This window comes from Argopecten irradians, chromosome 3 (assembly GCF_041381155.1).
Source record: "Argopecten irradians isolate NY chromosome 3, Ai_NY, whole genome shotgun sequence".
Taxonomy (NCBI): Eukaryota; Metazoa; Mollusca; class Bivalvia; order Pectinida; family Pectinidae; genus Argopecten; species Argopecten irradians.
In genome coordinates, this window is record NC_091136.1 from 34,625,095 (window position 1) to 34,644,186 (window position 19,092).

General features: G+C 32.8%; 1 protein-coding gene across 3 annotated transcripts; it reads left to right on the forward strand.

The window, feature by feature from the left end:
• Positions 1-126: 126 nt before the first annotated feature.
• Positions 127-18,914, forward strand: LOC138318345 (uncharacterized). 3 transcript variants are annotated; one of them, XM_069260629.1, is made up of 2 exons: positions 127-301; positions 10,004-18,914. In XM_069260629.1, the coding sequence occupies exon 2, from the start codon at positions 10,006-10,008 to the stop codon at positions 11,080-11,082; it is 1,077 nt and encodes a 358-aa protein (XP_069116730.1). In that variant the 5' UTR covers positions 127-301; positions 10,004-10,005; the 3' UTR covers positions 11,083-18,914. The 3 variants fall into 3 exon arrangements, with proteins under 3 accessions (XP_069116730.1, XP_069116732.1, XP_069116733.1); XM_069260631.1 differs by having other exon boundaries at positions 127-291; XM_069260632.1 differs by lacking the exon at positions 127-301 and adding an exon at positions 4,453-4,475.
• The last annotated feature ends 178 nt before the right edge of the window (positions 18,915-19,092 follow it).

Consider the following 19,092-nt stretch of genomic DNA (forward strand, 5'->3'; position numbering starts at 1 on the left):
TTGAAAATATGGGTTTACTAACTTATGAAAATTGAATTTGTATATTCAAAATAAGGTACAGGAAACAATATCTGCTCTCAAAAATAGAGAATATCGCATATTAAAGAGATATTCCAATCGCACCACCATTCAAGGGACATAACTCTCAGATCGAGACTGTCCATCGCTGCAGGCTGGAAAAGGTCACGGAATACGGGACACTGGCTACCCAGTCACACCCGGCGTTGCGGATGGCTCGCGTGAGCTTTGGGGCATCGCCCGGCTACAGCAGCGCGTCGCCAAACTAGACGGGTGCGTGAAGGTCTGCTAAAATTCTTGTATATTTCTTAGTAGTCATTTAGACAATTATTTGTTGTCTTGTCTTGGTAAATATCATTATTGGTGTCATTAAAAAAAGTTTTACTTACATAGGAAAAAATAACAAATTATAGATATGTTTAAAAAATTCAGGAAAGTCTAGACAATCTGATATTCGCTTGAATCGTACATGTATTTTATGCATTAGTCGTGTGATATACTCATGAAGATAGCATTCTAAAGCAAGATTTTAATTGTTATTTTTTTCTTTTAAATAGATTTTTTTAATTTTAAGCGCATTTGTCATGATTATAAACGACGTGAAAATATTATATGATACATGTCGCTATAAGACAAAGTAACACTTTCTTGGTTGTAGAGTAAAAGGGTTCTTGAATACAATACCAAACATCTTCCTTGCTAACAATAACATACTTGAAATCTTTGTGATATTTTATTATCTTCACAAAGTTTTTATCACCGAAATGATTATTTTAAAACTGTCAAAGTTACCCCAACATTCGCGTTTATTTATGAATTTCACCAGAAATAGAAACATTTAAAAATATCATAAGTACATGGAATATCTTCTCCAAATAATAGTAAATAATGTGTTTGATGTTACACATCATGGGGATATATATCTATCATCAAGTTGAAAATCAGTAATTCTTTTTTCTTGTCGAAATATAGCTAGCTCGTATTTCTGTCACTGGCGGTCAAGGCGTTTTTTAGAAATTCCACAAATATTTTATGCACACAAGGTCTGTATTAGCTTTTCTTCTGCACTACAACTCCCATTCTCATTCATTTTCAAACACATGTTTCTTTGCTTTAAAACTGTTTCATTTTCAGTCCAAATTATCCTTCAACGTTCAACATTTAATCTGACAGACATTTTTAATGTAAATTAAATTTTTAGAGATACATATGTACATTAAGAGTTAAGAGAGGTGTTATAACCACGTTCTATTTTGATTGGTCACTATCGTTGTGTTGAGACAATAAAGTGTTGAAATATTCGTGTCTCAGATGTCTTTTCAATGACTTTTTTCTCTGCGTTTTTTTCCTCAAATTATATAACAAAAATAGCTTTTTGGTTTATGATATGATAAGGTTTGGGGAAAATGGCAGTTTAGAAGATAAGCAAAATATCATAATGTGAACCCATTGTTTTCAATGTCTTTCCGGAAACGAAAGTACAGCCATGTCGAACTAACTGTAGACTACACGTTTCGTGTGTTCAAAAATTGTGGAATATTTTGGGTGTAGTACTATCTAATCGGGCGAATAGTATCCATAAATACATATTATAGAACTGTTTTGGTCACAGATACGTAGATATAAATATCATATTACATTCTCGGAGTGAAAAGGTGTATTTCAGGAATATCACTTTAGACTTCAGAAATCGCCATTAGCCAGATGTGTTCCGCCTTTATGATTGAAATGGTTTCAAAAATCCCACATCTGCCTTTTCACACATATCCCAATGTACCTGTTACAAACAAAAGCCTCAAAACTTGAAGAATTTCCTTGTGATATTTATTACATGAAATGTAATATTTACATATATTTTTAATTAATTCAATTCCAGTTTGGAACTCTTTGTGAAAATGAACAGTTCAACGTGAAAAATAATAAAAATAAAATCAACAAAATTCACCCATTCACATTGTACACAAGGTCTATTAGCTAACCTAAGCAAGCATTCATCTATTTCACTCAACATCTTTTTTTTTTAAATTAATACAACACGTGCGTTCTATGTAGTGACGTCTGGAATATTAATTAGTATAAATAAAAGTGTAACACCAACTTCCGCTGCAGCCGACGTAGGTGTGATGACAGAGTGTAATATTGACTGTCTGGTCTGGGTCCGCCGATACAATCAATCACCCTTGTGGCCAAGTCTGTATGGTCAGTGTCTGGTGGAACATTCTGTCGGTCATCCAACTAGGTCACTCATACACGTGCACATGAAAGACTCAGTGGTCATCACAATCACAAATCTTGACTATCAAACAGCTAGGATGGGGGGGGGGGTAGGGGCTTTATATAAATTCCCTTTATACATTACAGTAAAAACAACAACTTAACCTGCACATTCGTCCTACTAAGTAGGTAAAGACAGACCTTCATTCAACGAAACCAAATTATTGTCATATATTGATATGTGGACTCCCTCTCTATATATTCCCATTATCATATTCTAACACTTGTTTTCTGTATGAGCCACTTCTAAAGCTGCTCCGCCTGCTTATCAATACATCATTCCACAGAATGCATATGAGAAGATAATATTACAATTACAATAAAACACTGTCAAAGAGTCAAGGTAGCAGTATATTATATTTAGATCTGACTTTGTATAAGTTACATAATTGGTTTTTTACTTACATGACCTACATTCTGGACATCAAAACCAACATGTAAACATTTCTAGCATTTTCTACTAGACTTGCTATACTTACACATTTTTAAACAAAATTTCTTGAGAAGAAATGCTAGTTTTCAAACTTTATCATTCATATTTTTGAAACATGAACTAGTTATTGGATAAAAGGTAATTTAACTAATAATTGTGGTATTTATCTGTGATGAAGCCGACCACAAATAAAACTTCTTGAATCTTAACTCTTTTAATAGTTTTGATTTTCAATTATAAACAAAATAAATATAATAGAAATCATAAATCTGGATGAAACAGAATTGTGACCACATATTATTCACTATTTATTCCCTGTACACAGTTTAAGTAAAATATTTTTGAATCACATGTACTCTTAGATATCTGGGATCTTGAAAATTTACGCTTTTGCAATTTAAAATAAAAAAAAAACTTAGTTTAGATGAAAAAATAAACAGATGAGAAATAAGGCTGATCTTTAAGAGACAGTTTTTTTATAAAAATGTTGTTCAATTATCAATATTAGGTACACTGTACTCAAAAAGATATGTTTAAAATAGATTCGTTAAGCACAAGTAAACAGACGTTTAAATATTTAATCCATTTTATTTATTCCCTCTCCAACCGCTTATATTTTACAAAATAAACATTTTTTGCACATGCATTTAAAATATCAAAATTGTACTTTTTTGCACATGCCCTTAAGATATCAAAATTGTAAATGATTTACAAACCTATATAAAAACAATGTAATGAAATTTTAAATGAAATATTTACCAAGACAACGGTTCATATCTTACTTATTTACAAATGTGGGTATTTTGTGTTCTTGTCATATATTGGTAATCAATACGTTTGAAATTTATCATTATGTATGGTAAAACTCCGAACATCAAATGTCACTAGTATCTGGAACAGCTACCACGCGATTACATACAGCATTAAAATCCAACAAAATTATTAAAACAAATAAAGTCAGGCTAAACACAAGCACATGTTGTGCTATTTAAAATATATAAAATATCAATAAGATAGCATTCGAGACCTTGGGGCTTTGAGATGTAAATAACTATTAAAATACAGTAATTTGAAAACTCCGACGAAATATTTCGCTGATATATATATGTGACTAAGTCCTTTGTTGTTCATAGCCGTCCAATAGCCTCCACAGAAGTTAACACGTATTAAAAATCATAGATAAATGCTTGTCTCCATATATGTAATATGCCAGATAAAGCGTGTATTAAACGAAGTCGTCGCTAATTTTGGCTATTGAAAACCAGTTAATCTGTAACAGTGATAGCATTCAAACAAAAATTTTGTGAAATTCTGCTTAAATATGCGTGTCACAGCAGTCTGACTTGAATAACCAACCCGTAGGTGTGTAGAAAACAATTTTTAAATTTCGAATGTATGTCAAGGCCAAGCACTCGATCTGTAAACGGATACATGTATGGCTGTCGCGTCTGTCTGCATAAAAGGCATGTCTAGTGCATGTCAATGAGAGCTAGTGTTAAAAATCCAAGGGAAACAACTTGAGTCAAATTTCGTATATATTATGTGAATTTTGGGGAGTTCATTTCAATTAAGATATATGTATGTATAATATGTTATGTTATATTTGATTGTTAAATTTGCTGAGAGAAAGTGGTAACCAAATCAAGCAAATATTAAAAAAGAAAAATAATTCACGCATTTTTATGTCGGGTCGAATAGATTTTTTTTGACTGTGTGTAAACGTGGAAGTTACTATTCCAAAATGGGCCAGGTAAATGTCTTGATTGTTTACGACCACTGATTTTTTTCTAGCTTGATCTGCAGAGTTAAGATTGCATGTATGTCCTTGCATTACCTTGAATTAGCAAATGTATTTCTGACCTGGTTAAGTTATCTGTCAAGTACTGGATCGACACATATTACAAAGTAAACTTCCTGGTTTGCCCTACCTAACACGTAATTAAAGCGATTCTCGCCCGTTTAAATGTTTCTTGCAGCATTTAGAGACAATAAAATATACCAATACGTTGTTAGATACATATGTACTTAAATTATATGAATCATATTTATAACCATACCAAGCCCATTTTAGCTCATGTTTATATTCGATCATGCTTTAATAGTTTAACTTGGGTAAAATATAATTATTTAGGCATGGGATCATGGCTATGCTTCTTTTGTTGTATTAGGAAAACGGATATTTCTTAACTCTCGTACAAGATGCTTAAGGCAATAACAATGGCCAGAATTAAAGCCGGGTGGGGATCGATGACTAGGATTTATGTTAAATGCGATCAATTATTGGTTTTAATTATAGAAAGCTTTCATTTGAAATCACAGGATATACCTTACACGAAAAATGCATAATTTACCTGAAAAGAAAAATTCTATACTGTATTTCTTTCTTCTAGTAATTACGTCTTCCGCACCACAAGGCAGAGGTACAAGTTACTGCAATCAGATATAAATTGATATCTTTTGGAAGAAAATTAAATATTTAGAATGTTTTTTAAGTACAGATGCAATACCAATTTAATGTCATTTCTAATTATATCAATAACATAGCTGAAGTATCTCGGTGACTGAACATTGTTACGATTTTTCACACATATTAGAAACTATGATCATGTATTCATTTGATCATTTCTGGAATATCCAAGGTATGTAAAATTCATGTTTATATAATTATTTCCTTTATGTGTTAATTTTCTTGCTGCCATAATATTATGTGTCTCTGACAGTAGTCCAAATATTCATGTTAATTGGATTCGACTTAAAATGTGATTGTAAAGGTATCATGATACATATTTATTCTATGTTTAAGCACAAGTTTAAATGTGCAGTAACTGGGCGAAAATTTAGATGGCAAAATATCAGCAGAAATCATTTTACAATTCCTATTAATACTGTAAAATGTGAAATAAAAATGTAGACCACAATTTGACTTGAAAATCATTGTAATAATTTTTCACTCCATTGTAGATGTAACTATATTGTACTGCCAAAATCTATGCATTGGTAGTGTAATTCTCAAAATGTTGATAACTTTTGGTACGTTAAAAGCTGCTCTTCATTCACGAGTATGAAAAATACGGCACATACATCTTAATGAAATCCTTTTCTTTCATATGTTTATACTAAATGAAAAATATATATAAGTACCTTGTTATATGTAAACTAACAAGAGAGACATCACTGTACAGTGTACCCGATATTACTCCTTTGTTTGTACAAAGGTGGAAATATCCCGTTATGATTTAAAACACAATAAAATGAAGTTAATATAAATGTTTTAATTCGAAAATATAGTAGTCCTTCCTAGACACATCAAGTAAAATCGGGAAGTCGACTTTTTGAGAAGTCATACAGAAAGTCATTTACCGCAATACTCAAATAAGTGTTCAAGACATCACTATTGATTTAACGTATCAAAACTATAAAAATCCGTCCTCCACTTTGCACAAAAATGTAGCTTGTTGGTTTGTCACTATCTTAATATAAATTACCAGTGTGTTTTTTAGTTTATGTTTTGTTTAATATAAGTTTTACAACTTATCGTTATTAAGAGATCACAATGATAAATATTTTCCCAATTGTACATACACTCGGCCTAAACTTTTCTTATCATGCATATGTAAATGTATAACCATCCCATGCGCACTTATGACTTTGGTTTGGTATGTTGTCTTTGACCATATTGATAAGCTTCCATGTTGGGAGTTATTACATCTAAACATAGAAAAGATATTTGCTAATATCAACTTTTATAATAAATGACATCTATTTAAATTATTCCTATATAATAACAAAAGTAGTATTGTGTGATTTATTTAAATAGCGACACTGTTACTTTTTTTTGTTTGAGACTCAATATCGCAATATCTAATTATGTAATAAAAAAATCCAAATCGTCGTTTCTTTGGTCTAAATTTTACATTTTTTAATAGCGACACTGTTATATTTTTTGTTCGAGACTTAATAGCAAAACATCTAATTATGTATAAAAAATCCAAATCGTCGTTTCATTGGTCTAAATTTTACATCCATTTTTTTAATCAAAATATTGGACATATTGTTGAATCTATTTTACTCACCTCCTATTACTGACAATTACAACTGTAGAGTTCAGTTAATTTCAAAGAGCACTGGATGCTATGGATGCCTTTCTTAAAATCTTATCCCGCAATATGCCCAACTGAAATGGTGAAGTTTAGTTAAACTTTCTTTTATTATGATGAATACAATTATATTACAATGAACAGGAAATCAATGTTAATAGGAACAACTGTCACAGACACTTATGTAAACACATCACCATAATACTTTACAGCAAATGACGATGTTAGTCAAAAAGAATTCGTTTTGCATTTTGGTTCTGTTATCAACATTACTTTGTACTGTAATCAAGAATTAACGGCTGGAAACACAAGAAGATATTTTTGATTGGATTCTTTGTTAAGCGCGCGTGAAGATATTTTTGATTGGATACTTTGTTAAGCGCATGTGAAGGGATTTGAGACATTAAAACGTAGTTTGTGTCATTTTTACTGTCGAAATACATTTTGTACTAGCCAACTAAAACTTGTAGACATCGGTCTGGTCCACTAATCCTATCACTTGTTGGTTACATTTTGTTCCTCGTATACATGTAAGCTAATGAGTGAAGGAGTATTTTAGACACCGCTTTATACAAATAGTTGTTTTATCGCTATGGAACAGTTATGAATAATTATATGATATTTTATTAAAATATTATTTTGTCTTCAAACTTCTAAGCATTATATAAATGCCACACACAAACTTCAAAAACTAACTGCGCCATTTTATATCGCCCTTCCAGGCTCGTATGCAATATAACGGACCAAAAGTATTGGTAATCAAAATAAATCAATCAATATTTAATTTTAGCGCTACACATCAATAACATATACACTTATTTATAGAATATCTTATATACAACTGTATAATCTTTATAAAAGACACAGTATAATCTTTATAAAAGACGCCCAGCCGACATCGGCTTTTAAGACACCCACCAAGATAATTAGTGGGAAATCAAAAACATTTCAGTTAATCAAATTTGTATATATATATTTTTTTATTTTCTGCTTTTAAAACCAGTCGGTTATATCTCATCATTAAATAGGTGGTTTAATATTGAATTATCTCTCAATAAAAAACAACATTTTTTGAAACAAGTTTACAAAAATTGCATTGAAGAAGTTCACGATAATTGAATGCCAACTGAATGTAAATAATGAAGTTTCAATTATTAAGGAATTAAAACATTATGCCAATATCAAAATGTTCAATATACTAATGTACTGCAATCTTTGTAATTCGAAATTGATAATAAAAAAAATGAAAATTTGGCCACACTTTATAATTTCTTAATTCATAACCACATCTAACATTTAACGTAAAAGTGTGTTATGATATGTATTATGAGGGTAATGGAGCATAGATTTTATATGAATACAGGATTTCATGGGCTTTATGATATTTATCTTAAACGAGTACTTAATTTCTTTTGATTTCATTCGTGTAGTCCTTTTAGAAAACATGTTGTGGATATTTCGTGTTGTGTTTTAATTCATTCGAATATAGACATGTTCCAGAGTATGTATGAACGTAAATAAAATAAATCAGTTCACTAGTATCAAATTTAGAATCCACAGTGCCCTCACACGACACTTTATGAGACATGATTATATGTACGTCACATCGTGTAACATATTTACAGCATTCTTCTATTACATTTAACACTGACATTAGTTCTACTACATCATGTATATACATCATATTTCATCCAACATTGCGACATTATCTGACATTCTCACATCTATTCACACATTACACCGATTTTCTTATAGTACCTTCAGCTAGCAATTTCTTATCAGCCTTCTCATCGATTCTCATTTCACATCTATCTTTTAATCTCTCATTGAATTTTCACACATCACACATCTTCTCTTCTGACTCCAAACAAATGCATCTAATACAATAATTGAACATATAATACCATTGCCTAACGTTACATGACAAATGTGAAAATTAATGTATAAGATAAGTTCCAAGAACAGTTTAATGTGAAAGCGATTGAATACCGACAAATGCGACTATTAGAAGTGTGAAAGTTGGTTTACTCACCTCTCCAAGTGACTTTTTATCTTAAAATGAATTGTAATTTGCATAAATTGGTAGATAGTAGATACTGGTAATTACCGGTCAAGGAAAACTTGTCATTTAGAGTCCAACAAAATGATAAAAACATTAAAAAATAAATACTAAAGACTGTCTATTACATTTTTTTGCTAATTTCTGCTATGTTTTTTGCTCTGATGACTCGTCAGCAACCAGTGAACATGCCCTCAATAATTTCTTCTTTTCCTTGAACAAGCTGTCATTGTTTTATCTTTTAGTGAAAAAGGTCGAAACAAATAATAAGTTAACTCGATTTTTTTGGATTTTTTAGTAGCATTGAACAATTATTCCAAATATTCATTATGTTTTAACATAACATCATTTCTCATCACTGGAATTAAAATGCTTGTTTATCTAATAGTGACAGTAAAGTCGCAATATCAATACTTAATATCTAACGTTACCAAATGGTTACACTCACACTTCTCTCACACTATCCATATCAACAGTACAATATCCGTAAGTGACACATAATTACTGTAATATTAATATATTATTAACGCATCAATCTTAATACGCATTTGCAAATGCAATGTATAATATTTAGTATTTACGTTTGTGCATGTACGTGAAATATGCAGAAATATGTATATATGTAAACAATATCACATCTACTTTGAAACTTAAGTATAATTTCAAGTCATCAACTCTTTTGAAATACTAGTTGTATCAATTTGAATGCTGCAACATATTTACGTACCAGGTTGTGGTTTAAAATAAAGGCTTCTCATTTACATACTTAGTGCTGTAGACGTATATATGTAACATATTGCATAGTACAGTCTTTTCCGATTCTTTCTTGATCTGTGATGATGGTATCCACGGTAGAACACGATTGTATGATGGAAGTAAGACGCTTTATTCAGATAGGTTAGCTGATTCTATTGTATTTCAATATTTAGTGTGTGAATAAAAATAAAATGTAAAACACACATAACAGTTTTATTTGAAAAAAAAAACCTCATAGACAAAAATGAAAAATGAAGAATGTGGATTTTTGTTTATAAAACCAGCTTTGGCAAACAGATTTTCATTTTCCATGTGTTATGATTTATATGACTTAACGACCCATTTTTTTCTCTCGTGGTTTTCCAGGAATGTCTGCAGCAGCCCAATTTGAGGATAACACCAGCATTTCCAAGTTGATGGCCGGGGCACTTTTGATGGATAATGAATGCAATGAGCTTCCGTTTACATGGCCTGACAGTGTCGTCACTTCCTCGGCAAGTGTCAAAAATGAGCGGGAAGCTAACAACTTCCCTCCAAATGTGGACTGTTGGCAAATGCAAAACCACACATCAGCATTCTCAAATAACTACCCGTATATTCAACAGCAGAATAATGGATACGGGCCTGTCCAACACAATGGCAGCTTAAACACCGCCACTACCACCACAAATGGCGACCACGGTCAAGGTCAAAATGGACTCGTGTCCGGTAACAGTGCATTAAAACCCGTGCAAGACCAGTACCGACATAAGTACGGTACCTATGGTAACGAAAAATACCCCGATTATAATATAGCGGTGAAGGCTGAAACGTGTGATACCAGTAAGTGGAGTCCTTGTGCTGTTAATTCAACTCCGAACTTCGAACAGTCCAGACATGTCCAAAGTAGCGTACTGGGCGAACAATTCTCACCCAAGTCTTTCAAATCCTTAGATAACGGAGTCGGTGGGGGCAGTATTAGCGGCAAACAGACACCAGGAGGGTCCTCAACTGACCTTTCCGGGACAAAGAGACCATTCGAACTAGTAGAATCGGATGACAGTGATTCGAAAGCAAGCGGGACAGACGGCAGCCAAAGTGGCGGAAACGGAAATAGAGCGGACTGGCCGTGCTACTGCGCGCCAGTTGATATCAATGTCAACCAGATGATTACCAGCGGCGTAACAGTGGCCGGGTATAAACCAAGGAAAGTCATCTGTAAACGGAAAAAGGCATGCGTTCCATCCGAGCAAAAGGACAACGGATACTGGGAGAAAAGGAAGAAAAACAATGACTCGGCTCGACGTTCCAGGGAGGCCAAGAAAGAAAAGGAGCGCAACTTTTACAAACGTGCGCTCGAGCTGGAATATGAAAACCACTGTTTGAAAGAGAGAATTGCCTTTCTTGAAAGAAAACTAGAACTTTCGATGCAACAAAATCCTAATTTTAGTTGCACCGATGCATAGTGTTCCTCTATATATACTTGTGTATACCTAGATTTATTCCAAAGACTAAGTCGTCCATTTTGGAGGACACTCCTTAAATGGCATCGGTCACCGGCATATTCTACGTTATTCGTGAGAAATGGTTTTGTAAGTAGGTATATATATATATGTAGACAGACGAGTGTTCATTGTTGTTTAGCTTTGCGTCCGTCCACAAAGAATTGAGACTGATATCAAAAGAAAGTTGATATGCTCGGGCGTATGCTTTCTGATGGATGGCACCAACCCTAAGTTTCTGATACATGTTTTAAAATATTTTTTTTCTCTCTTGCATGGCATCAAATGCTGTGTTACTATCCTAGATTTTTGTGTGTTTGTGCTCTCTGCCGATTTATCTTAAATTAAGTACATGTAGTGTGTACCGTTTTTGGTCACGATTGATGTGACTTAATTGAATGTATGGTAGCTATAGCTATCAGTATGAAAGACGAGACTCATTCCTAGCGTGTAGTTATATGTTTATTGTTTCATTATAGTAATATTTGTGCATGGGAGTTCAAAACTTTCCTTTTTGTTGCATCAACCCATACATTACCATTATTGCTTTCCGTGTTATTGTCATCGTGCATGTGACTGTGTGTTATGCCAAAGTTTTTAAAACTAACCCATATCTGCCCTAATGCTTTTAAAATGTTGGATGCTTTTTATTTTGTATTTTAGGTACAAGTCTAACTGATGAATTTGCCGTTTTACTTTTTATACTTGTGATTGTATAATTTACATTTAACCATTGTTTTGTTAGATGGATTATATAGGTGCTGTTATGGAAACCATTATGTTTGTCTTGCGTCATTCTGATCCACCAGACTTACCTCCCTTCATTTCGCTCCGTTATTACGGACGGCAGACGGAATGAAACAAAGGAAAGGAACTCTGATAAATCAGAAGGATTTTAGAGATACATTGCATGTTCCAGTCTTTTATATTAAAAATGGAGCATAGTACCAGTGTTTTACATGTGATTAGAATGTTTCGTTTTATATATAGTTGTTATACCTAGATCTTTGGCCCAGTTAGTGTTCAAATTGCAATGCACGTTGCAACTATTTGATATGCACGTTATAAATATTGAATGTTACTTAAGGAATATTAGAATATTAGTAACTTTAGTCAAGGACGTAGATACCCCTAGTATACGCCACAATGCATGACATCATTGTCAGAGATATTCAGTTACATTTGTATCATTGAAATGGGTTTAGGAGTTTGATGTATGATCTAAATGTGATGTCAAGTTTTTGGAAACATTTTTTAATGGAAAATTCCGCATGTGTTTTAGAGACTTCAGTTCTGATCATTTGCAAATCAAGGGATATTTGTTAGAATAACCCCGTTCACTGTTGAAATATATTTCAACCTGTTTCCACATCATTCAGAAACCATGTACTATAACAGAAAATGACGAGGGGTTCGATCGAATGCTTGTCCGCATAGATTTCACTCGTAAGGTAAACTAATTGAGAACCTGTTTGTAAACTAGTTTGAAACAAAATATGAAAAATAATCACTTTTGCAACAATATTTCCGTTAAGCGTATAATTTATTGAAAAGTATAAATTGACGTTTTTGTACAAATTGTGCAATAAAGCCACTTGAAATCCAAACTTATGTGAATTAACACTTAGATACAGCTGTGATGGGTAGTATAAACAATCAATTAGATGGGACGAACGTATTATTATGACAAAAGAAATAAATAATGGATTCTGGAATATTATAACCAGGGTTACTATGTGTTGTAGTGTTGGGAAGGTACGCTTTTGTTTTATTTTATTGAACATAGTTATATTATATCTATTGATTCACGGTAGGCTAGATACTAACTACTCTAAATCGAGAAGTGGTGGTGTTTAGTATCATATGAACCACAGAGAATACTTTGTCGTTCTTTTAACATCTATAAGATTAGACAAACTAGCTCTTAGGCGAAGTTACATAGCGGAGACTACTATTGGTAATGGTATCATAGGCAAAGTCTCGCATTAAATAGACAAAATACATATTTAAGTGAACGAAGACAAAGACCTTACTAAAGGCATACATGGCCAGTTAAGTGGTTACAAAACCTAGACTAAGGCATAAGTCAGTTAGACGGAGACAAGCCCTAAACTAATGTTATAAGTCAGTTAGGCGATGACAAAACCTAGACTAAAGGCAAAAGTCAGTTAGACGGAGACAAAACCTAAACTAAAGGCAAAAGTCAGTTAGACGGAGACAAAACCTAAACTAAAGGCGTACGTAAGTTAGGCGGTAACAAAACCTAGACTAAAGGTATAAGTCAGTTAGACGGTAACAAAACCTAGAATAAAGGCGTACGTAAGTTAGGCGGTAACAAAACCTAGACTAAAGGCGTACGTAAGTTAGGCGGTGACAAAACCTAGAATAAAGGCGTACGTAAGTTAGGCGATGACAAAACCTAGACTAAAGGCATAAGTCAGTTAGACGGAGACAAAACCTAAACTAAAGGCAAGAGTCAGTTAGACGGTAACAAAACCTAGACTAAAGGCGTACGTAAGTTAGGCGGTAACAAAACCTAGACTTAAGGCATAAGTCAGTTAGACGGTAACAAAACCTAGACTAAAGGCGTACGTAAGTTAGGCGGTAACAAAACCTAGACTAAAGGCGTACGTAAGTTAGGCGGTGACAAAACCTAGACTAAAGGCGTACGTAAGTTAGGCGATGACAAAACCTAGACTAAAGGCATAAGTCAGTTAGACGGAGACAAAACCTAAACTAAAGGCAAGAGTCAGTTAGACGGTAACACAACCTAGACTAAAGGCGTACGTAAGTTAGGCGGTAACAAAACCTAGACTTAAGGCATAAGTCAGTTAGACGGTAACAAAACCTAGACTAAAGGCGTACGTAAGTTAGGAGGTGACAAAACCTAGACTAAAGGCGTACGTAAGTTAGGCGGTGACAAAACCTAAACTAAAGGCGTACGTAAGTTAGGCGGTGACAAAACCTAAACTAAAGGCGTACGTAAGTTAGGCGGTGACAAAAGCTAGACTAAAGGCGTACGTAAGTTAGGCGGTGACAAAACCTAGACTAAACGCGTGCGTAAGTTAGGCGGTGACAAAACCTAGACTAAACGCGTACGTAAGTTAGGCGGTGACAAAACCTAGACTAAAGGCATAAGTCAGGAACTAGACTGAGACAGACCATAGACTGAGACAATGCATTGCAATTTAGCATAGTCAATCAGATATATAGAAAGCAAGGTGATTATTAACTGCCAATTATAGTAACATTAATGAATCTATTTTAAAAGTTTTCAATAAATGTAATGCTAGCTTATTAAAATAATTGTTTACTGTTGATTGTAGTTGTTTTGAACCCATTATCAGTGTATATTATATACATATGAAAGTAAGCAAAAAGTGAAGAGTTGCTAGAAAATTATGTTTTGTTGCGTTTAGATTTTTTTCTGCTCTTAGTTTATTCAATAGGAAATTAATATATTAAAAAGATATGGAAATTTTATTTATTATCTAATGTTGCTAAGTTATGTACATGAATGCAGTTTGTTTCATCGCTGTTTTTTATATTCATAAGCTGAGATATCTCCCCTTTCCATAAAATACCACTTTTCCGACCCATGTCGTATAAGACAAATGGCAATGCATCTTCATGACGGCAGCAACACAGTTTTTTTTCTAGATTGTATATACGCCGTGTGTTAGCCCAACTTAATGTATCTGCCAGTCCTAACTCTCTAAATATCATCTGTATATAAACCGAAAAATATCGGTTTTCTACTAATCTCTAGTCATATACGTGTATTTAGTTACATAGTAATGTGTAGTAAAATTACTTTTGTATCTAAACAATCATTTATACTTCGACTTAAAATGTGCTATGGTTTCCTCTCTTGTATATAGTCTACAACTGAGTCAACACCTGATCTAGTTAGGGTGAATAGAGTTAATGCTTACTTACTGTGGTATTAAAAAATGGTAGATTAGTTAAAAATGCTACACCGCTGACGAATGGTATTGTTCGCTATCAAAAACAGGAATAGACGAATCGGAATTTTCATCAGTTGCAAAAGTACTTACTTTACACCATTACCACCATTGAAAAGTTTGAGCTTTTTATTTTACTTAAAGATAAAAATATTAAAAAATATTTAATTGCGTCCCGGCAAAAAAATCCATGGCACCATGTCCTATATTGAATGAAGTGCATTAAGAGCAAAATTTATTATTTTATATGTAATTTTATGTCAATTAGACACATATATACAAGAACACGTTTAAACATAAGTCATTGTTCAAATGAGGAGTATCATTTATGCCTAATCGGCGGTGGAGCATCTTTAACTGGTTGATAGTTTTGTTATACGATAAGAACCAGAAAGTCTTATCAATCTTAGATTTGGTTTTATCGGTATTAGCAATTTAGATATAAATATTACTCACAAGAAAGTTTAGTAATTTATTATGTAAAAACTCAGCATGCATTAACTAGTAAATTAAATGCCCTTGATGTGGTCCTTGGTAAAAACAGTTATAGTCACCATAATTAATTATCTGGTCATTCAGTACAAGTGACAACATGGTTTAAATACTGTCATGACTGGTCAACATTTAGGTATGTGGTTTAAACGTCGAATTTGTGAGCAGGATCTTCATTGATCATTCACAAAACATTTTTGTAAATTTTTGCATTCAACAGAATTGCATGAATGGTTTAGGTATTCTATTTCAGCTACAAAATTCGAAGATTCGATTGAATAAAAATAATTTTTTTGAATGCTACACAATTGCTGTACTGCCCATTCGAATACATGCAATTATATTTTTGTTAACACGTCTCCCAAAGAAGTCCGTCTTCCCGTAGTTTTCCTTAAAATGTTTCCATTTGTTTTGGCCATTAGTATTTTGTCGCTCCTGTTGCGAGTTCAGTGTACTAAGAACGACAACTCTTGGTGGAAATATTTCACCAGTATTAGAACGATTGAAGTGTTCCGCTATCAAGCTTGTACAAACAGCATTAAATTTGCATAAATGTATCCATTTTTTAAATTATGTCATATCATATAATTCCTTTTTGCTTTCCCTTTCTTTTATTTTTTTTTTATTATTATTATTATTTTAATTTGTTCATTCCATTGTTACGTGGTGTACTGTATAGACATACTGATGATAATGCAGCATGTAATTGTCACATATGTTCCCTTCACATATATAAATGCTAAAATTTATATGTTAGCTTTAACTGTATACGCAAACACACAAAAACAACAACAACGAAGAGACGATAAGATAAGGCAATGTTTATATAAACAGATATATGTTGTGAATTCTCCATTGTCCTTTTTCTCAGCCAAGAGCAGCTTTTCATTTTGAAGCAAACAGGAAGATACACTAATTAATTCTATAGAACTTGTACAAAAATATGCATCCGACTTAATATAGATATCGCTTACAGTTATATGATCACTTTACTACTTATCTCGATATGTATGAAATAATTTACATTTTTATCCAGATGTTAAATATTGTTGTATTTTAGCTTATCCGATCATATAATATGTTTTACGAAATATGTATGCCAAACATATTCTGCATTCCTTTAATAATACGCAAAATTATCTCCCCTGAAAAAAACCTTATTGTTTTTGGATTTATTTAGAGAATCTTCCATACGACTATTTATCAAATGTTATATATTGATATATATTAATTCAACAACATGCCAAATTACGTTTTTGAACTTAAAGACAACTAGTATTGTCTAAGGGGAGATAACTTTTCGCGTCAATTTTTATGTTAGTTATCGCTCACTGGTTTTCCAAGGAATGAAATTTTGCTAATCAGCTTGATTTTATTATGGACAAAACTGAAAGTTAGCATCCACAATTGAAAGATTTGCTTTTTTTATCTTCAGGTTTTGTAATTTAAACTGGCCTGTACTTTAGTCATTATAGTCACACCGAACTTGGTTAATCTGACAAAATGACTTAACTATATATACACCTATGTGTGAAATGTCAAACTAGCTATATCTGACATTAGAGTGACTGGGCGTGTAATGCCCCCTACATCCTTATGTTCCATACACGTGCTGCTTTTACGGATGAAATAAAGGTCGACCATTACGTATAAAATCAATAGTGATGATAGAATCCTCAACATCTAACGGTAACATTACATATAATACATTTATCACATAACTGGCCCGTCTATCCATATCATAAATATCGTAGGACACATGTGTAATAACACTGTTGTGACGTCACAGGTAATTTTGACGGTATAATCTATGTATGACGTCGCAGGATTGTCTCAGTAGACAGAAAAGTCGCCTCCGAGCTGGATTTCTGCTGTTTTATAGAGAGACAAAATTCATTTTCACTTATATTTCTATTAATTAAAGTTATGTGATAAAAAAGAATCTAACCAATCTGAAATTTATCAAACTCGTTAAATAATTACATTATTTACTCGTCAATTTAAACTCGTTTGATAAATTTCATATCACATAGTCACTCGTGTAAGATCCTCTATATATTATGTACAAATGTATTTCATTCATGGAATTCGCTCCATCTGATCGAAATACTTATACTCACTCTATTTCACAAAACGGATTGAAAATGAGGATATGTATTTAAATCGGATTGAAATAGTTTTAATCAAACTTGCTGTAAAAAGAGCGAAATTAAATTATCTTAAAAATTATTCTGCTTGAAAATGCAAAAAGAGTTTGCCGCGGAATCAAGCTGGTTATCGGGTAATATTACTGGAACTGTCATAATGTTACCTACTTTGATGTGTCATTCATTCTTGAATTCATTCTTGATCAACCATGATCATAGATAGTCATTTCAATTCATGACCAACATGTTACTTATATGCCTAAAAGAGACGGAAACTTGACACATTATTTTTCACATCCATAGAAGAAACATGAAGTGAGGAGTACATCGTTAGCCATGATTTGTACATGTACTTTATGCATAACTTCCAAAGATTTGACATAGGAAAAGAAAACAGAACATTGTGTTTCATTGTTTACACATTTTAATCCGTATCATGCTGTTTAACCTCACCTTCTCTTACTTGCCGGTTATAGTTTGAATTAAGCAATAAAAAAACAAGTTCTGTCCGGGAAACGCAAACTTTGATGAGATATGATTTTAACTATACACGTATTTGATTAACAATCATCATGAAGTTTTGCAACTACAAGAATAAAATTTATCTTTAACGTTTGACCTATCTTATCTATATATACACCAATGAGTACGCCAGCGAATTCACATTGTATGCAGTAGTGTTGTTCATGCATCATTTCTGTAACTGCATTGACAGTAATTTATGTATGGATGACGGACTGAAATATTCGAAGTAAGATGGCGGACTTCAATTATCGAAGTACGATGACGGACTTAAATAATCGGAACAATATGACGTACTCAAATAATCGATTGTAAATGACGTACTGAAATAATCGAAGTGAGACATGATCTTTGGTCAATTTATGCAGACTTTGTAACGAAATATGACATTGATACTAGTGCATCTTTCTTTTATACATGTAGGACATAGAAAACTTAGTACATTGTTGTGTTCGTATGAATCCGCTTATTATTGGTATTTTAATACCCGACTCCCGCAATTATTATTTTCTTGGATTACCTGCCCTTAGTTGAGTAAAGGTGGCGCAGATTTGTGTGAAATGTACCCTTAATACAGTGAGTGTCCATATATTGTATACGGATTTCAGAGCTTCTATTGAAATCCGAAGTTTGAAAATGTGATGATAATAAATAAACCTTATTGTTTCAATATGGTTTTTGTCTTTCTTTAATGTTTCGTTTTTGAATTAAGGTCAAATTACGTCTAGGTTTGTGTGCAATATCTTCATAATCATTGACGAAGCCGCCCTCAAATAAAATCTTACCTTGATGCTGGTTGTCGTCTGCTCCTTGCTGTCGTGACTTGATTGCAAAAAAACCGCCCACTT

Coding starts and splice junctions, on each gene's coding strand:
- LOC138318345 (XM_069260629.1), top strand. CDS start 10,006: ATGTCTGCAGCAGCCCAATTTGAGGATAACACCAGCATTTCCAAGTTG.